This window comes from Nicotiana tomentosiformis, chromosome 6, assembly GCF_000390325.3.
Source record: "Nicotiana tomentosiformis chromosome 6, ASM39032v3, whole genome shotgun sequence".
Lineage (NCBI taxonomy): Eukaryota > Viridiplantae > Streptophyta > Magnoliopsida > Solanales > Solanaceae > Nicotiana > Nicotiana tomentosiformis.
In genome coordinates, this window is record NC_090817.1 from 98,023,702 (window position 1) to 98,043,602 (window position 19,901).

At 35.1% G+C, this 19,901-nt stretch overlaps 3 protein-coding genes across 4 annotated transcripts; 1 reads left to right on the forward strand and 2 right to left on the reverse strand.

Annotated features, from left to right (window-relative positions):
- Nucleotides 1–1,280: 1,280 nt before the first annotated feature.
- LOC104109929 (COP9 signalosome complex subunit 5a-like) lies at nt 1,281–9,782 on the forward strand. Of its 2 annotated transcripts, XM_009619324.4 has the most exons (6): nt 1,284–1,812; nt 3,349–3,630; nt 3,719–3,866; nt 3,987–4,069; nt 9,161–9,238; nt 9,354–9,782. In XM_009619324.4, exons 1-6 carry the CDS (start codon nt 1,390–1,392, stop codon nt 9,441–9,443), a joined length of 1,104 nt encoding a protein of 367 aa, XP_009617619.1. In that variant the 5' UTR covers nt 1,284–1,389; the 3' UTR covers nt 9,444–9,782. The 2 variants fall into 2 exon arrangements, 1 of the variants encoding a protein (XP_009617619.1); XR_001971906.3 differs by lacking the exon at nt 3,987–4,069 and having other exon boundaries at nt 1,281–1,812.
- Nucleotides 9,783–16,632: 6,850 nt separating this feature from the next.
- LOC138894471 (uncharacterized) lies at nt 16,633–17,124 on the reverse strand. The gene has a single exon (XM_070179167.1). The coding sequence runs from the start codon at nt 17,122–17,124 to the stop codon at nt 16,633–16,635; it is 492 nt and encodes a 163-aa protein (XP_070035268.1).
- An 87-nt stretch (nt 17,125–17,211) lies between these two features.
- Nucleotides 17,212–18,206, reverse strand: LOC138894472 (uncharacterized). The gene is made up of 2 exons (XM_070179168.1): nt 17,881–18,206; nt 17,212–17,494 (listed from the first exon to the last, which is right to left on the reverse strand). Exons 1-2 carry the CDS (start codon nt 18,204–18,206, stop codon nt 17,212–17,214), a joined length of 609 nt encoding a protein of 202 aa, XP_070035269.1.
- Nucleotides 18,207–19,901: the final 1,695 nt, after the last annotated feature.

Here is a 19,901-nt window from a genome sequence, read left to right on the forward strand (position 1 = left end):
TAACCTGCATATTGTGTTGTTTTAAATTAGTCCCCACGTATATTCTCTTAAGTTTTCTAATCCGATTCGAAGGTATATATTGCAAGTTACAATCACATTAGTGCAACTGAACTAATTACCTTTTATAAATGTTCTACTTCTAATTCCACATTCCGTTATTAAAGGTGTAAATGGTGAAAGTTACAACAAATGCATTTAAAAACAAATTAACTTTGCATTAATTCAAGGGATTCTTCCATCTCATTTAATAGTTGAAGTATACAGTGAACTATCGTGAAATAGTGGTAACACATATGTTGTATTTTTTTTTTTTTTTTTTTTGGTTTCTAAAACCACTCAACCAGTAGAATTTTAAATAATGTACAGATTACAACAAAAAAAGAACATGGATGCAGAAGGAAAAGCTATTATATTTAAATATATTATATTACTAAGAGATCGTGAACGTTTCGTTAATCATATCTATAACGTTTAGGGCTTGACATATTGCACAGGATATATGCATAATAGTACTTGTCATCTAATTAAAACTTAAAAAATTGTATCAAATGTAGTATTTTATGGATAACGATAATGAAAAATTAAGTGATATATACCTTTTAGCTTGGCATTTGCTCTCATACCAAAAGTTAGAATTAATGGAATATGTTATTGAGAGAGGAAACCAATTGTACATGTAAAATAACTCGGCAAAATCAATTCACAGTATAGTGTGCTAAGAGAAAGTCCGATAAACCAATCTCCTATTTTCAGGGACATGTATCTTAGGTAGGTGCATGGACCATTGATTAGTCAAATGAGTCCCTCTGTCCGATCTATCATATGTTGCTCTTTTTATGCCATTTTAAAGTAGTTGTATTGGGATAATGAAAATCAACTATAGACAAAAAACTAGTATTTAAATAGAGAAGAACAGAAAGGAGAGCCTACTATTCATTGAATTGCAAAATAATATTTTTATTATAAAAATAATAAGAGATAAATTCAGAGACCTCCCTTAAATTTTGGCTTTGTAACAATAACATCTCTTATGGTTCACAATATAACACATATCTCCCTTATTTAATTTCTTTATAATAATTCTTTTAAACTTATTAGAATTAATTTTTTTTTAATTTGCTCACTAAACCAAACACTTAATACCTTGTAAAATAGAAATATAGTCAAACTAATATTTGTGTATAACTTCCATAATATAAGGAGATTAAGTGTATACTTTTAAAATATAAGGCGTGTATTTGCAACGAAGTGATATTACAGGGTTATTTAGTGCTTTTCTTAAATTTCTCTTTTGCCGAACCTCTTCTTCAAATTAACCCTTCCCCGATTTTTCACTTATAAAATCAGAGTGAATAGAAGAGCTCTGCAATTGCACTTTCCGAAGCTCCAATGGATCCTCTCAATTCCTACGCATCGTCGGCGGCGATGGCGCAGCAAACCTGGGAGTTAGAGAACAACATCGTGACAATGGACGCGCCGTCGGGTTCGACACCGGAAAATTCGGCGTCTGACGCCATATTCCACTACGACGAGGCAGCACAGACGAAGTTCCAGCGGGAGAAGCCGTGGGCGAGTGACCCTCACTTCTTTAAGCGCGTGAAGATCTCTGCTCTCGCGCTTCTCAAGATGGTCGTTCACGCGCGTTCCGGAGGTACGATTGAGGTGATGGGACTCATGCAGGGTAAGACCGACGGCGATGCGATTATTGTTATGGACGCTTTTGCCCTTCCCGTTGAAGGCACTGAAACTAGGGTTAATGCTCAAGCTGATGCGTATGAATATATGGTCGAGTATTCACAGACCAACAAGCAGGTCAGTGCCTTTTAAATTCTTAATAATATGTAATTTGGTTCAGAAGCCTATTGGCCAAATCATGATATTTGTTTGTTTGTTTCCTATATATGCATAGTTAAATCCGGTGGCTTCTGTGGACATTGGTGCAAAATTCTCTTTTTTTCTATTGATGTTTTATTAATGTGGTGGGAAATTTTCCGAATGTGCGGTATATAATAGTAGAGAACCTATGACAGGAGCCTCATGGGTGCGCCAAAGAATAACTAAAACAAAATATCCTTATTTTATGTTACCTAGAATACTGTCAAGGTTAAATTAAGGCTTTTCCTTACGGGTTGTGTGGCATTTTGACAGAATCTCTTATTAATGGAAGTTTTTCCATGTGAAATTATGTGGAAAATTCTCTTTTTTTCTATTGATGTTTTATTAATGTGGTGGGAAATTTTCCGAATATGCGGTATATAATAGTAGAGAACCTATGACAGGAGCCTCATGGGTGCACCAAAGATTAACTAAAACAAAATGTCCTTATTTTATGTTACCTAGAATACTGTCAAGGTTAAATTAAGGCTTTTCCTTAAGGGTTGTGTGGCATTTTGACAGAATCTCTTATTAATGGAAGTTTTTCCATGTGAAATTATGTGGAAATATTTATAGTGGAGAAGAAAATCATGTTATATTGTTTAAAAATTAGGGTTTAATTCGTCGGTATGCTATTATTTCTAATCTGTTTATCAACCTACATAACATTTGTAATTTTCTCTTAAGAAATAACAAGAGATATGATCATTGTGATCTCTGTGTGATGGATCTTATTACGTAAGAGTGGACTCCATGGTTATAAAAGAAAAGGGTGTACTCCACTATTTGATTCTAGATCAGGATGCTCCTACAAACGGATTGTTGTTTGGTATTTGAAGTTAATAGAGTCTAATCTCGCCAATTACATATTAGCATGCTCATGCCGTTGCTTCGGAATTGCATCGTAGGCCACTCCTTAGTGATTCTTTGGTCATAACCTGCTATTAGTCTGTAGTACATTGCTTAGGTTTCCATCACCGTTTTAGTACACATGCCGTTAAGCCAAAATTTGTCATTTTGAGAATAGAGTGGCCTCTCTTGATTAGTTCTTAGGTCTTTGATCTGGTATCTGTGGCAACTGTTGTTTACCAATCTTGGGGACATATCACAGATTCTTGCTCGTGTGCCATGGTTGCCTTATCATCAGCAAAAAGTCAATTATTTCAGATGATCTATAGCTTCATATGTGTTTCTATAAGCATTTTGTAGGAGTTTCTACTTATATTTATAAATACCTCTGTCTATTTCAGGAGTTTGTAACCTTGCAGTTTATTAGAGCCTCTTGTCAAAATCTTTCATTGGTCACGGAATTCAATCTTGTTGCACCTAGAAATTCTTTTGAGTTGCTTAAATTTAGGCTGTGTGCATTTGTATATAGGATTTATACATTGTGTCTCAATTGATTTTCTTAATTGGAAGGTGCTTGTGGATGTAGTTTGTTCAGACCATTCTCATACTCAGTTTTTGGTATAGGCTGGTCGGCTGGAAAATGTGGTTGGGTGGTACCATTCTCATCCTGGTTATGGATGCTGGCTCTCTGGCATTGATGTTACCACACAAATGCTTAACCAGCAATATCAGGAGCCCTTTCTTGCAGTTGTTATTGATCCAACAAGAACTGTTTCTGCTGGAAAAGTTGAGATTGGTGCCTTTCGAACATATCCAGAAGGATACAAGCCTCCAGATGATCCCATCTCAGAGTACCAGACCATTCCGTTGAACAAAATCGAAGACTTTGGAGTACATTGCAAGCAGGTTGCCTCTTTGGCATGGGCGCATGCACTCACACATATATGTTTAAATCTTTGACTGTTAGCTCACCAATTTTTCTCTTTATTTGCAGTATTATTCATTGGATATTACGTATTTCAAGTCCTCTCTTGATTGCCATCTCTTGGACCTACTATGGAACAAGTATTGGGTGAACACACTTTCGTCTTCTCCTTTGCTTGGAAATGGAGACTATGTTGCTGGACAGATATCTGATCTTGGTAATATTATTGTTGCTTAACATTTCCACTTTCTATTATTATCAGAATGAATTGATGGCTGTATATAAGTTTCCACTATTGAAACACCTCGAAATTAGTTGACCCCATTAAATCATACAGCTGAAAAGCTGGAGCAAGCTGAAAATCAACTATCCCATTCACGTTTTGGCCCCTTAATGGCACCCCCTCAAAGGAAGAAAGAGGTATTTTTTTTGTGTTCTCTTGTGTCTTGACTCTTTTATCTTTGAATCTTTGGCATGTGATTCCTATTCGAAGATATCAAACTCCAAGTAGTATTTTGTGCTTACAGAGCGGCTATTTCTGTAACTGTGCGGCGTATTAAGCCCTCTTGATCATATTTTACTGGGATATGAAACTGCTTATAACTAAAATATGCCAGGATATGCTAAGGGAACTCAATATAAATCTGCCTAATACAATGAATATACTTTTGTATTACTCTTGAAGTTTAGCTTGACTTTATCCGGTATGACTTTCTCAAATTATTTCGATATTTAAATTTATCAATAATATTTTTGAGTGGTATTTATTTGCTTAATTTTATCAAATAAATTTAAAGTGTGGATAGAATTATATTATATCTATTCTCCTCTTTATACATTAGTTTTTGTTCTACAATATTTTAATTTTTTTCATTTAGTGTTTATCTATAATACGAATATTATTGTATTATTTTTCTAAATGGATGATGTTGAATTATTTCAAAGGTTAGACAAAGAAGTTCTTTTATTGTATGTCATAAATCTACTATTAATTGTAATAATTATTATTTTTGTATTATTTTCAACAAGAAATTAAATTGAATTCTTCTTCCCGTTTGTATTTAATAAGAAAGTCTAATTTTTTTAATTAAAATTACTACATAATAAGTTAAATTATATCTTTATATATTTTATTTATTTCATGAAATTATTGTTTATGTTCTTTTCTTTCGTTTATCTATTATATTATTTTTAGTTACATGATCTTATCCATATAGCATGACTATATAAATTATTACTAATATCGGCTTTATATTAGTCCAACAAATATGAGGTGATGGTTAAGTGGTATGCATTTTCACGTTGAGTAACTTTTAAAGTATGTTTGAAAATCCATATAAGAATTGGATTTGGGTATAATTGGGTATAATTATACAATTTGGCATATTTGTCCAAGTAGTTACTTGGTTAACATGGAATTGGATGGAGTTGAAGCCTGAAGGGGTATAATTACACTCTCCAATTTTCAATGAGGAGGTGAGAATCGGAGGTAATATTGTGTAATAATAAGCTAATTTAACTTTTAAAATTTTCTTTTCTTTTTTCAAACATATTAAGTACTAGTAGTGTTAGAACCCGCACAATGCGCGAATAATTTGATAGAATATTAATCTTATAAAATTATGATTTAATATATCATATTATTTTAATAAATATTAGTTGTTATTTTATTATTTAATATAATGTACAGAAATATAACAAAATCTATACAAAATCACACACTATATAGTTATCAAATTAATTGTTTGTTCCTTATTTATTCTTTATTATTTTATTATTATTATTATTATTATTATTATTAAATTAGCAAGTACTTAGTATTATACATTTACTAATATGACTTTTTATTAACTTGTCAATTAGCTTAATATTTTGATACTACTTCTCTTCGTGGATGCGTTTTTTGCATCATTCTTATCAAAGTACCTCGCGACGCCCTCTCCTGAGTATGCCACCATCAAAGGGGCAGATGGACCCTTAGCAAGTGCTTAATGGGTTTTCAGGTAATGGGCAAGCCAACCGTAAACATAATGGATGGAAAATAAATTGACCTGATCAAGTTGGGAAGAACACGGAATCTTATTCAAACCATAATAGACACTCGCCAAAACTGGGACTGCAAGGCTATCTTCCGTCCGCTTGCCATCATGCTTGCCATCTTAAAAGTATCGGGACGAATGAAGTTTTCTGCCTTATAGGGAAACACAAAAGCACATAGCCAACATGATAAGAAGGCTGCTAGATATGTTTCATCTTTCTTGTGAGACCTCACCCTAAGCTTGGAAAATACAGCTTCTTCATCACTTGACCATCCGGTTGTCTCAGGAATAACTCCGTTAGGATTGTGTCGGCTTTAGGCGTGAATTTCTTTTCCTTCCGTAATGGGGCAAGTTTATATATTAAAGCTTTCTTACACCAAAAATTTGTCCACTTGCTCAAGGAGACCTTTTGGTTAACGCCCATACCTTCCTTAAGATGATGAAAAGCAGCGAATAAGTACTCGCAAGATTGAGGAACAAATCTCATCTATTTTTCGTCTAAACATGTGAGTTCTCTTGTCTCAGGTACCACTTCCTCGTACGGAGAACCCGCAATGGGCAAACCTCCAAGAATATGTAAGTCCCAAAGAGAGATAGATAGTTCTCCGGCTGATTTAAGAAGTGTGTTTGTCTTGGGGCACCAAGCCTCACAAAATGCTTGCAAAATGTTCGAGTTTTGGCCATAAGTGAAAAGCGAGGCATATACAACATCATAAATCTTTGATGTACTCAAGGTTTATTGACTTCTACCAAGTACATCTTCAGCCTATTCCCAATATCTTGGAATGTGACGATACTCTCCCTCGATTGTTACCGTGTTTACCGAACATATTTCTTCTTGAATTATGCGATGCCGTAAGTTTGAAAGGGTTCTAGCAATGTTTACGTGGCGATGGATTGGCGCTTGGAGATACCACATCTTGGATAGTGGATTAGAAGTAGACTTGTGCTCCAAAGTCCAATTTTCTACATGAAGCGGGTTCCTCAAGGAAGGCTGTGAACCTGCATACCGGCCAACTTGTGGGGTGTGAATTAAAAGTTTGGTTTGTTCTATGCCATCTTCAGTCTCAATTGGTTTATTCATCCCCGCCCAAAAAATTGGAGTGATAACCTTAGGGTGTGCCAACCAAATTTTAGGATACTTATCCCCGCTCGCAGTATCTCATAATTGAGGCTGAAGATGGCATAGAACAAAGAAATTTTTTGATTCACACCCCACAAGTTGGCGGTATGCAGGCTCACGACCTTCCTTGAGGAACCCGCTTCATGTAGAAAACTGGACTTTGGAGCACAAGTCTACTTCTAATCCACTTTCCAAGATGTGGTATCTCCAAGCGCCAATCCATTGCCACGTAAACATTGCTAGCACCCTTTCGAACTTAGGACATCGCATAATTCAAAGAGAAATATGTTGGGAAAACACAGTAACAAATGAGGGAGAGTATCGTCACATTCCAAGATATTGGGAATGGGCTGAAGATGTACTTGGTAGAAGTCAACAAACCTTGAGTACATCAAAGATTTATGATGTTGTATATGCCTCGCTTTTCACTTATGATCGAAACTCGAACATTTTATCAGACTTAGTACCCCAAGACAAACACACTTCTTACATCAGCCGGAGAACTATCTATCTCTTTGGGACTTGCATATTCTTGGAGGTTTGTCCATTGCGGGTTCTCCGTACGAGGAAGTGGTACCTGAGACAAGGGAACTCACATGTTTAGACGAAAAATAGATGAGACTTATTTGCTGCTTTCCATCGTCTTAAGGAAGGTACATGCGTTAACCAAAAGGTCTCCTTGAGCAAGTGGACAAAATTTTGGTGTAAGAAAACTTTAATATATAAACCTGCCCCATTACAGAAGGAAAAGAAATCCCCTAAAGTCGATACATAATCCTAACGGAGTTATTCCTGAGACAACTAGATGGTCAAGTGATGAAGAAGCTGTATTTTCCAAGCTTAGGGTGAGGTCTGACAAGAAAGATGAAACATATTTAGCAGCCTTCTTATCATGTTGGTTATGTGCTTTTGTGTTTCCCTATAAGACAGAAAACTTCATTTTTCTCTAAACTTTTAAGATGGCAAGCAGACAGAAGATTAGCCTTGCTGTCCCAGTTTTGGCGAGTGCCTATCATAGTTTGAATAAGATTTCGTGTTCTTTCCAATTTGATCGGGTCAAATTTGTTTTCCCATTTATTATGTTTATGGTTGGCTTGCCCATTACCTCAAAACTCATTATGCGGTTGCTAAGGGTCCATATGTCCCTTTGATGGTGGCATATCAGGAGAGGGCGCCGCGAGGTACTTTGATAAGAAAATGCATCCACATCCATAATCGTTATGAATAGAAACTGGAGCACCTAGCATGTGCTTATAAAGAGACTTGGAGAAAGTAACCAAAGAAGAGAAGAAAAAGGAAGGGTACGTTGAGTAATCAAATGTGGAACTATGATTAGCTGTCAGTTGCTTATGGTTTCATGCAAGTCTCAGCAATTTGTATGTGGAACTCGTAGGAAAAGGTGAAAAAGCCAAGAGTTGATGAACAAAGAGTTCTCTTACTACTTATAAGAGAAACTTGGAGAAAGTAACCAAAGAAGAGAAGAAAAAGGAAGGGTACGTTGTGTATTCAAATGTGGAACTATGATTAGCTGTCAGTTGCTTATGGTTTAGGTTCATGCAAGTCTCAGCAATTTGTATGTGGAACTCGTAGGAAAAGGTGAAAAGGCCAAGAGTTGATGAACGAAGAGCTCTCTTACTACTTTAGCAGAAGATATAAAAAAAGTATAGTGGACAGGGGAAAAGTTTCCTACTCGTGTGAATAATGTGTTTCAAATATCACCCCAAAGAGAAAACTAGTTCCTTATGATAATATGCCAAACTGATCCTATTTTTACCTTTGAATGATTTGATCCTCTGTCTGTAGAGTGTGGTTAATATAGTAGACCTGCGAAATAAAAGGTAGTATTTTTTACTGTCCTGGTTTAAGTGTGTGGAAAATAATCACTTGCCAAATATAAAAAGGACCTGGCGTCTTTATTGAATATCTCTGAATAATACCTACACATGTCTATATCATTGTTACATAAGGGGTGTGAGGTTTTGTTTGAGGAAGCTTTGTGATTAGTAATTTGGTATTCAGTCTTATGCCTTGGGAAGTGGTTCTCAATCAGTGTATGTGTTCGCTCTACTTCCCTTCATATTTGCAATATTTGTACCGTGGAAAGTAGATCCTGAAAGCATAAAGCCCACCATTTTTTCCACTTCCAAAATTATATTTTGGTGGATGGTGATGTGTCATATTGTTTCACCTCATGTTTTGCTTTTGCACCATTGAGCTTGGTTATATGGAGTGACCTTGTCTTTATCTAGATCCTCAGACTATGCTTTGAAAGCTATCATGCTTTTGTGAATTGCAAAATACAACATTGCATTATAGTGGTACTAAATGTGTTGGTCCGCTGTTTTGCAGGAAGAATCTCAGCTTGCTAAGATTACACGTGATAGTGCTAAGATTACTGTCGAGCAAGTTCATGGCTTAATGTCGCAGGTATATGCTGCTCTAGTCTTATATTAGTCACATATCTTTCTCATAGCTTGAAAACACTCCACTGATAGATAGAAATGTCTTAGACACTCTGGATGTATTTTTCTGTGGTTTTCAGGTTATCAAAGACATTCTCTTTAATAGTGTTCGTCAGTCAGGCAAGTCGCAGACAGAACCCTCCGGTCCTGAGCCCATGATCGAAACCTGAAAAGTTTATATCCTATTAATCCGGATGTACATCTGTTTGGTGCAACTTCTAGGTTTATTTTTGCAGTTCGTTGCTATACAACTTTGACTCCGCTCTTATGTAGCTCCAAAGAGGTGAAAGTTTAAGGTGATTGACTCTAGAGATTTAGTGACCATTGCAGTTTAACGTTTGCCAAATCTTTCACTAGTTCTTCTCCTTCTCTTTTGTTAATTATAAATTTAGTAAATCGACATGCTAGGTTTGGTTCTCTTGTGGAAAAACAGACTCTACAAGGGGTCACATTAACTACTGAACTGCCATTCTAGTAAAACTTTCTATGAATGACATTTATTTTTTTTAGTTCGAGTTCTCTTTAGACAACTGGTTTCGTGCGTCAACGAGTTTCTTTGACAACACAACAACAACAACTCAGGATAATCCCACTAGTGGAGGTTGCCTACCATCAGAGCAACCCCTCTTGTCAACACCTTAGTTCTTAATTATTTATTAACTTGATCGAGTTCCCGTGTCTTCTATATATTGAGGAATGCAAAGGTTAATTTCGGAGGCAGCAAAATAAGAAAAAGGACCTTAATCCAGTGCAAGTAGTAGGACGTTTGTTTTTTCAAATTTCAGAACCAGTGTTAGTGTTCTGTTTCTTTCCCTTTTTATTATAGAAATCCCTCTTTATTATAGAATACGTGTGATTTCTTTTCTCGCTTATTCAAAATAAAATAATCATTCGTTTAGAAAGAGCAAAAAAAAAAAATGGAGTATTTGATATAAAATCGAAGTGTTTTGAACAAGGTATGGTGAGATGATAGGAATCCATCTTCTCTTAATAAGAGACAATAAAGAAACTTAATTTGAACAATGTATTCTCATAAAAGGTTTTTTTAAGGATCCAACTACTTATGTAGGAATTTCACAAAAGATCGCGCTTCCATAATAAAAGTGGTTAGGAATTTTTCTCAAAAAAAATAACAACAGCCCAGTGAAAAAACTTAACTCTAAGAGATCTCAAAAAAACCTAACTCTAGAGATCTCAAGTTATAAAGAGAATAATCTTTGGAGAAAAAGTGTTTTGCTCCCTTTAGTTGGCAATTGTTGGATTAGTCGAATTCATATGCTTTGAGTAGCAAAATTCAAAGGACAAAAGAGAGTTCAAGAGTCATGATAGTATGTTTGTTAACAGATTGTGCCACGTCTATTTTAATAGACTTTTATGGAGGATTAGTTGCGTCACAACTGTGTCTTATTTATATTTTATATGGATTTATGCCCAACATCCTTCGATACCTAAAGCAAAGCCTTAATAAGAGTCCTTAATATATATATATATATATATATATATATATATATATATATATAAATAATTTAATGAACATCGTTTTTTAAAAAATTAGACAAGTGAGGATGTGGAATTAAAAAAAAATGAGAACTTAGTTTTATAAAACTTGTTTTGTTTCTCAAAATACTTGTGGGAAAAAGTCCCCTGCGGTTTTAAGAGGCCAAAATTTTTTCTGGGATTTTTTCTTAAAAACACTCTCCAAGTAAGCATATTGCTGACTTTTCACAAAAAAAAAGTTAGTCCTCCATTTTAACAGATATGGGAGGTCACAATTTCATAGTGTATTTAGTGAATATTTGCAGAAAATCGTTAATTGACAAGTAGTTCATTGGACTTCCAACAATGTCTATTGTATAAGCACTCATTTTGAACGTTAATTGCACATCCTTTTGTTTTTTTGCATACTATTCACGAGAACAAGAAGCTAAATACTTAAAATTTTCTCATTTTCTGATCCCGAATTTCTGTATATCTTATTTAAATTATGTTGGCAAATACATATCTGACTCCTTCAACTTGGTACAATATTTCATTGTCACTTCATCTTTGCATGGTACCTATTGAACACTCATATTATCCTGACTATACAAATTCAACTCGCTTTGCCTACATATACAAACATGTGTTTGACACTTCTTCCAAGAACATAAAAACCTAAATTACAGATTTCCTTTGCCTGAAAATGCATGTAAAGTTTTTGATGGAAAATAAATTTTCGACAACTCTTTTCCAACCTATTTTCCTTTGCCTGAAAATGCATGTGTTTGACTAACTGTTGTTGTTGACAAAGACAGCCATTAAACAAGAAAAGAGTATCTCTAAACCCTTTTTCTCTTCTTTGCTTCTTGGCAGGCATTTAGACAATATAATTAACAGTTTATTTGTTCTATTTATCCATGTTATAAGTCACCCTCACCTTCAACCCCACTCTCCAAATAAAAATAAAGGATTATTCTGTCCCCATTATTAGTATCTTGGGTGACAAATGACACTCGACAAATTAAAAGTTCTTTTTATGTAAGGAGATGTAGTGATTTAAAACAACATTAACAATATGAGGAGTTTAGATTGGAATGAAACACGATTAAGAGTTGTTGTCCTACTTGTAGTCAATCCCTTTTCTTCACTTCATATATATGTAACTTTGTGCACGGCTAAGCTAATAAAGTCTTAAGGGAAACACTTATCCAAATTTTTTACGCCAACTTTATTTCCTCTTCTTTTTTTTTCATTTTGAAATCCAATTTAAAATCTCGTATAATAATTAATTTGGACGACTTGATTTTTCTTAAACCTCTTCATAAATTTCCAAAAGAGTGACTCTTAAGTTGAAACTCAACTTTCTCGATCGTATCTGTATAAAGTACACAAAGTGGTTGAAGAATTAGAGAGGCTGTTGTGTGTACACTACACTATTAATAATGAAATGACCATTTGGATTTACTATATATAGTTTTTTGAAACATAAGTAAGGAGTGAAATGTTTATCAAGTTACATTTTTTGTTGTAGTATAAGATATAATTCAATTCACTTAAATGTCATAAATCAGCCAGTGGCCAAATTGAATACTTCCCAGTTCCCACCCCCAAACACAAATTCCACACAAAGCTTATTTTCTGTAAATTTGCTGATCACCTGTACCACAAGAATAAAAGTAAACCACAAAGATAAGCAAAATCTCCAACTTCTTTCCCTGTTTCAATTATTATTAATTCAGACCAGTTTGCCACGCAGACCATTGATTTTATATTTGCGTGACTGTTTGTGCTAGTGTTTTTTAATTTCTTTAGATATAAGTAATTATTATGAGTTTATGGTTGTTTAATTTATAGAAGAAAGATTTGTTAAATGTGATTGGAATAAAACGAGTAGATCTTCTAAGGAAATTTTCAAGCAGAAGTTTGACGTTCAAGTCGTTTGAAGAATATTTCCCATGGATTGAGGACGATACTCGGGGGGAAATGGCTGATTAAACTATGAGATTTTCTATATTATACAGCACACAGGAAGGGCATATCACACTTATTATTTTTAATTAATGTCTTTAAATATATCTCATGTTTTGCGTGTCTACATCTTCCTCCAAACCAAAATGCTACTACGAGTTATGTAAATTAAAATTAATGTTGCATTTTGGAAAACAATAATCGTAGTACTATTTAGCTATGGCTTCTAATTTTTGTACTTCCCCTCTTCTTATGACGCTAGGATTTCTTGAACATAGGTGCACCATTAAAAAAAATAGAAAAAAAGTATTAAGTAAGAACTAATCCCTGTTCCTTTGGGTAAATAACTCAACATTCAATCAAGTGCACGATTCAATCTTTTGGAGCATAGGTGCCAACAAATAATATTAGACAACAACAACAACAACAACTCAGTATAATCCCACAAGTGAGATCTGTGGAGGGTAGTGTGTACGCAGACCTTACCCCTACCATGAGGGTAGAGAGGTTGTTTTCGATAAACCCTCGGCACAAGAAGATTAAAAGAGACAATAGAACAGTAACAACAACATATGGCAGAAAGATAGTACCAATGACTAGGGGTGTTCAAACCGAACCGGAAAACTGTACCAAATTAAAAAGTCAAACCAAATCGATTTAAAAATCCGACTAGGTTTGGTTTGATTTGGTTTGGCATTGAGTAAAAAAAACCCGAACCACACCGATATATAAATATATAATTTTTATATTTTAAGAATTTATATTGAACTTTCTTTAAAAAATGTGTAGAAATATTTGAGATCCTCTCACGGGATGTAATATTTAATAGAACTATGAAGTGCATTCATTTTTATTTATATAAATAATGGGTTGTATCGCTTTCTTATCAAGTGTTACTGAAATGCGTCAATCATCTATTTGTTCTTCCATATTCTTATGTCAAGATTTCTTATATCTTTTTCGAACTTGAAACAATATTTCGATAATTTAAAATTAAATAGAATATATCATTACTTAGGTATCATCTTGATTTTTATGTTTAATTATTAAATTCGGTTAACCTTGAAAGCGTACATTAACGAAAAATTATTGTTAGACAATTAAGAAAATTACTATCATGTGTTACTAAAAAACTTCTCCCATAAGAATATTTTAATAGATCGTATGTTTGTCAATTTCTTAATTTTTACCAAACATATATTTACTTATTAAAATTTTATCTATAACTTTAACAAAGTAAGATTGAAAAATATTCATGTAACAAAAAAATTCAGAAAACCCAAAAAACCCGATAAAACCGAACTAATCTGTCACGACCCATTTTCGGAACAAACCATGACCGGCACCCGATCGCTAAATTTGACCGAGCGAACCATCAACCCTTATCAAAACTATTATAACTTCAAACTTTATATGCAATAAGGCAATAATTTAATCAAATACTTTTAATTAATTTGACTATCTAAAATAAACCAACTCTAAAATTTTATTCGTAGTAACTACTGAAATACTACAAAGTTATTATCAAAAATACCTAAATCTTAACCCACCGACTATGTCTATGAAGCCTCTCCTGATAAACTGACGCACTGCTAAGGACATGAGATTTTCTGGCCAGTTCTCTAATTAAACAAAGAAATAGCTAAATAATGACGATTCAAAGGAATACTCCACGAACAAAAGCGGAACTCACCAATAGCACTGGAAGTGAGGAAAGTCTTAACCTGTAGCCTGTTCACCTGCAAAACCGGTTCCTACGTTGTACCGTAGACCAATGCAGGTTCCCAAAAGAGAACGTCAGTACCATCCATTGTACTTAGTGAGTCTCAACGATAGAGGACGAAACTTTAATAAAATATACATTACAAGCAAAGATTCTAAATGTATGGAAAACATAAATCTTCTACGAACAATTCTAAAATAATTGCGTAACAACAGTTTATGAATATTCTAAAAGAAATTCTTTTCTTTTTCTTTCTTATAAAAAAAAAATACTTCCACTTTATGCTTTGAGAGTTTCAACTATCCTGACTTATTTCTATCTTAGTCACTATGTGATCAGCACGGGTTCGATTCCAACCTGATCGAATAGACCAAATCCACGAGGTGCCACTTGCTTCATAGTTCTCAGCGTTCATGTATTATACCAAAACCGGGCTATGTAAATTCTCAGCAACGAGACCCTCGGCTCGTGTGCTCCCTTCTTTGGTACAAGTAGTTTCAGGAAGTCAACGCCTTGATCAGGACCCTCGGCCTGGACTATGACCCCTTCTCAAAATAGAGGATACTCCCAAAAATACTTTAATAATAAATTATTCTGTATGACCTCGCTAGGATCTAAATCAACTTCTCAACTTTCTTGACCATTCAAGTCTAAATCTTTTCTGGAATAATCTATACATACTGATATCCTTAAATGTAAAGCATGGTAAAAGCTTGAAATAAACATTCAAAAGTATTTCTAAAGATTCTTGCTTCTTCATGAATTTTCAACATGAAAATGGCATATAAGAATAACACAAAAATCTGAAATGCACATATATCAGAATAAATCATCTAAACTTTAGCTAGAACAATTCTAAGTTAATAGGTACTCACTCGCTCCAATTAAGTACATAGTAACTCTTTTAAGCAATTCATCAAACACCTTGTATGTGTGCTTTTGTGAGTTAAACCACTTTAGTAAAGGGTTATATCAACTCACCTCAAAACTCCGCAAGCTAATACGTAGGCCCCAGTCCAATTTATACCCGTCAAATAATCTACTCTACAACAACCAGTACATTTTAACTAATTTTAAAATTTCACACCTAAACATAGAACTTACTGTTGTTACAGAGAAAGAAGGGAATTAATAATTCAATTCTTACCTACTACTACTGTAGGATAATGACAATAAATTTTTTTATATACCTGAGTTCAAGAACTAGTGATTTGTATAGAAATCTAGAACTTTCCGTTGCCTACGTGAGTAAGTAGCAAGGCTGCCTCTGTTACGTGGTTGCCTATGTTTCATGAGTAAACAGAGCGCTAGTTCTGTTTTTCGTATAAGTCCTTTTAATCCTTTTGCCTTCCAACAATCCTTTATGGGCTTTAGGCCTTGCCCCCCCTTCCTCCAACCTTTTTTTTTGGTTTTGACTTAACTAATAATTAATGATACTCACTTTTAATAATTAATAATATTAAAATTATTAATATTCCTCTGCTTGTATATCACATTATTTATAAATAGAGAAGTAACTCCAAAGTCAATCATAAGGGTTTAAATCCGTAATAGAAGTATAATTTTATGCACTTAAGGCAAGATTAAAAAAATTAAATTCTATATTGAGCGTGTCTTGAAACTTTTATAGATTTGAGGAAAATGTTACAATCTTCCCTCCTTAAAAACATTCATCCTCGAATGTTGCTAGGGTCTTATTCTTAAGACAACAATCATTCCTTAAGTCCTTAAACTTCTTAAGTTTTCTTAGCACTACTCACTTTCCCAAAGGACTCAAAAATTTGGCTAACTCCCTAAATTTTCAAAATTTGGGTAGAGTCTCCTTTATAAATTAGACTATCCAAAAAAACTATCCATGTCACCAGTACCAAAACTACATTAACAATAACCAAATATACCTTAACAAGTCATTCATAGGCACCATACACAGTTCATACACTTATTACTCACACTCCGGCAAGGAGGTACTACAATAACCGACCAAAATCTAAAGCACAACACTTCAGCAAAAAAGTAAATCACTTTAATGAATTAAATGTACTATAGCATGGTACTAAATTATTTAATAACTAAATATATTCTGACAGAAACTAAATTACTTCAACAACTAAGTATAATCTAGCAAGGACATAAACACATGCTAACTTGTATTTAATAAATGAAATATAAATGCCAAGCCAAACTTATGTTCACATACCTTGTTCCTCAAATAAATAAGGGTACTTCTTCCTCATATCTTCCTCGACCTCCCACGTAGCCTCTTTTGAATCATGATTACTCCATAAAACTTTTACCGATGTTATATCTTTTGTTCTCAACTTTCTTACTTGCCTATCGAGAATTTCTATAGGTACATCTTCATAAGTCAAGCCTTCTTTAATTTCTATGGTATCGGCAGGTATTATATGCGACTCATCATGAATGTACTTTCTAAGCATAGATACATAAAAGACAGAATAAACAGAGGACAATTCAATGAGCAATGCTAGATCATAAGTCACTTTTCCCTTCTTTTCTATAATCTCATAAGGCCCGATAAACCTAGTACTAAGTTTACCTTTATTACCGAACCTCATGGCTCCTTTAATTGGTGAAACTTTCAAAAATACTTTGTCACCAATCATGAACTCTAGGTCACGATGCCTCTTGTCAGAATAGGACTTTTGACGACTCTGAGCCATTTTCAGTCTTTCTCTGATTAGCTGAACTTTCTCTAAGGCCTCACAAACAAACTCTGGACCAATCAACGGCACCTCTGCTAGTTCAAACTAACTCACTGGAGACCTACATATTCGCCCATACAACGCTTCATAAGAAGCCATACCAATGCTGGCCAGATAGCTGTTATTGTAAGCAAATTCTATAAGTGGTAAGTGATCATCCCAATTACCTCCAAAATCTATAACAAATGCTCGCAACATATCTTCGAGAGTCGAAATGGTCCTTTTTGCCTGGCCATCGGTCTGTGGATGGAAAGCGGTGCTCAAATTGACCTTGGTACTTAATCTTTTCTGAAATTCCTGTAAAAAATGCACCGTGAATTGAGGGCCTCTGTCAGATATGATTGAAACTAGAGTACCATGCAATCAGACTATTTCTTTGATATACAACTGCGCATACTACTTTGCGGAATCTATCGTCTTTACTGGTAGGAACTGGCGGACTTCGTGGGTTAGTCTACGATAACCCAAATTGAATCATGCTTACGGTATGTGCAAGGCAGACCTATTACGAAATCCATATTAATCATCTCCCATTTCTACTTTGATATCTCTATATCCCGAGCTAGGCCACCAGGCCTCTGATGCTCAGCTTTTACTTATTGGCAATTCAAACATTTGGCCACATGATCTGCTACTTTGTTCTTCATGTCTTTCCACAAATACAACTCTTTCAAGTCCATACACAATTTGGTAGCACCTGGGTGAATAGAGTACCTCAAGCTGTGAGGTTCTTCCATTATGTCCTTCCTAAGCCCATCTACATCAGGCACACATAACCAATCATTCAACTTCAAAACTCCATCACTTCCTAGAGTGAAAGCAGTAATTTCTTTGTTTTTGACTTCTTCTTTTAACTTCACAAAGTACAGATCTTCGTCTTGCTTAGCCTTAACATGCACAACAAGAGAAGACTGCACTAAGGCATAAGCAGTTATACCTCCTTCTTTGGTCTCATCCAATCTAATTCCATCATTTGCCAATTTTATAATTTCTCGACCCAAAGTTTGCCTTTGTACTGCAGGATGGGCCAAGACACCCATTGACTTCCTACTAAGTGCATTTGCTACCACATTAGCTTTGCTCGGGTGATAAAGTATATTGATGTCATAAACCTTCAATAGCTCGAGCCACCTTCTCTATCTCAAATTAAACTCTTTCTGCTTGAAAAATATACTGGAGGCTTTTGTGATCTGGAAACACTTCAGGATGCTCGCCATAAAGGTAGTGTCGCCATATCTTTAATGCAAACACCATTGCTGCAAGCTCCAAGTTAAGTGTGGGGTAGTTCTTCTCATGATTCTTTAACTGCATGGAAGCATAAACAATAACTTTTCCATCTTGCATAAGAACACAACGAAGACCAACTCTGGAGGCATCACAATACACTGTAAACCCACCCGAACCTATAAGCAAGGTTAACACAGATGCAGTGGTCAACCTCTTCTTTAACTCTTGAAAACTCGGCTCACAAGCGTCTGACCACTGGAACTTAATTGCTTTCTGAGTCAACTTAGTTAATGGAGCTGCAAGTGAGGAAAATCCCTCTACAAACCTTCTATAGTAGCCAGCTAACCCCAAGAAACTCCTAATTTTGGTTGGCACTGTCGGCCTTTGCCAGTTCTTGACTGCTTCTGTCTTCTGAGAGTCTACTTTTATTCCTTCACTAGATACCACGTGGCCTAAGAATGCCACTGACTGCAACCAGAATTCACATTTTAAAAACTTGGCATAAAGCTCATTCTCCTTCAAGGTCTGCACGGCTATCTTGAGGTATTCTGCATGGTCTTCCTTGCCTTTAGAGTATACTAGAATATCGTCTACAAACACGATAATAAAGGTATCAAGGAATGGCTTGAAAACTCTATTCTGGAGTATTTTTCAACGTAAAGGACATTAATAGAAATTCATAGTGCCCATAGCGAGTTCTAAAGGCTGTTTTAGATATATCCTCTTCTCTGATTCTCAACTGATGGTACCCCAATCTCAAGTCTCTCTTTAAAAAGTACTTTGCACCCTGAAGTTGATCAAATAAATCATCAATTATTGGCAGTGGGTACTTATTCTTAATGGTAACTTTATTCAATTATCGATAGTCGATGCACATTCTGAGAGACCCATCTTTCTTCTTGACTAACAAGACTGGGACACCCCACGGTGAAACACTCATCCTGATGAAGCCCTTGTCAAGAAGGTCTTTCAACTGTTCCCTCAACTCATTAAGTTATGCTGGAGCCATCCTATAAGGAGGTATAGATATGGGTTGAGTGCCTGGCATGGGATCGATGCCAAAGTCTATGATTCTTTTAGGAGAAAGTCCGGGAAGGTCATTTGGGAAAACTTCTGAAAATTCTCTAACAACTGGCACAGACTGAAGAGCTGGTGGTTCTGATTCTGGATTAATTATGTGAGCCAAATAGGCGAGACACCCCTTACCGATCATTCATTGTGCCTTAAGGTAAGAAATAAACTTACCTACAAGCGATGTTGAACTACCCTTCCACTCTAAGACTTCTTCATTTGGAAATAGGAACCTGACTATCTTGGCACGACAATCTAACATGGCATAACAGGAAGACAATCAATCTATACCCATGATCACATCGAAATCCACCACTTCTAACTCTATGAGATCGGCCTTGGTGCTGCGACCTTGCACTGAAACTATACAACCTCTATAGACTTTTGTGGCTTTTACTGACTCGCCAACTGGAGTAGATACTGTAACGACCCGATCG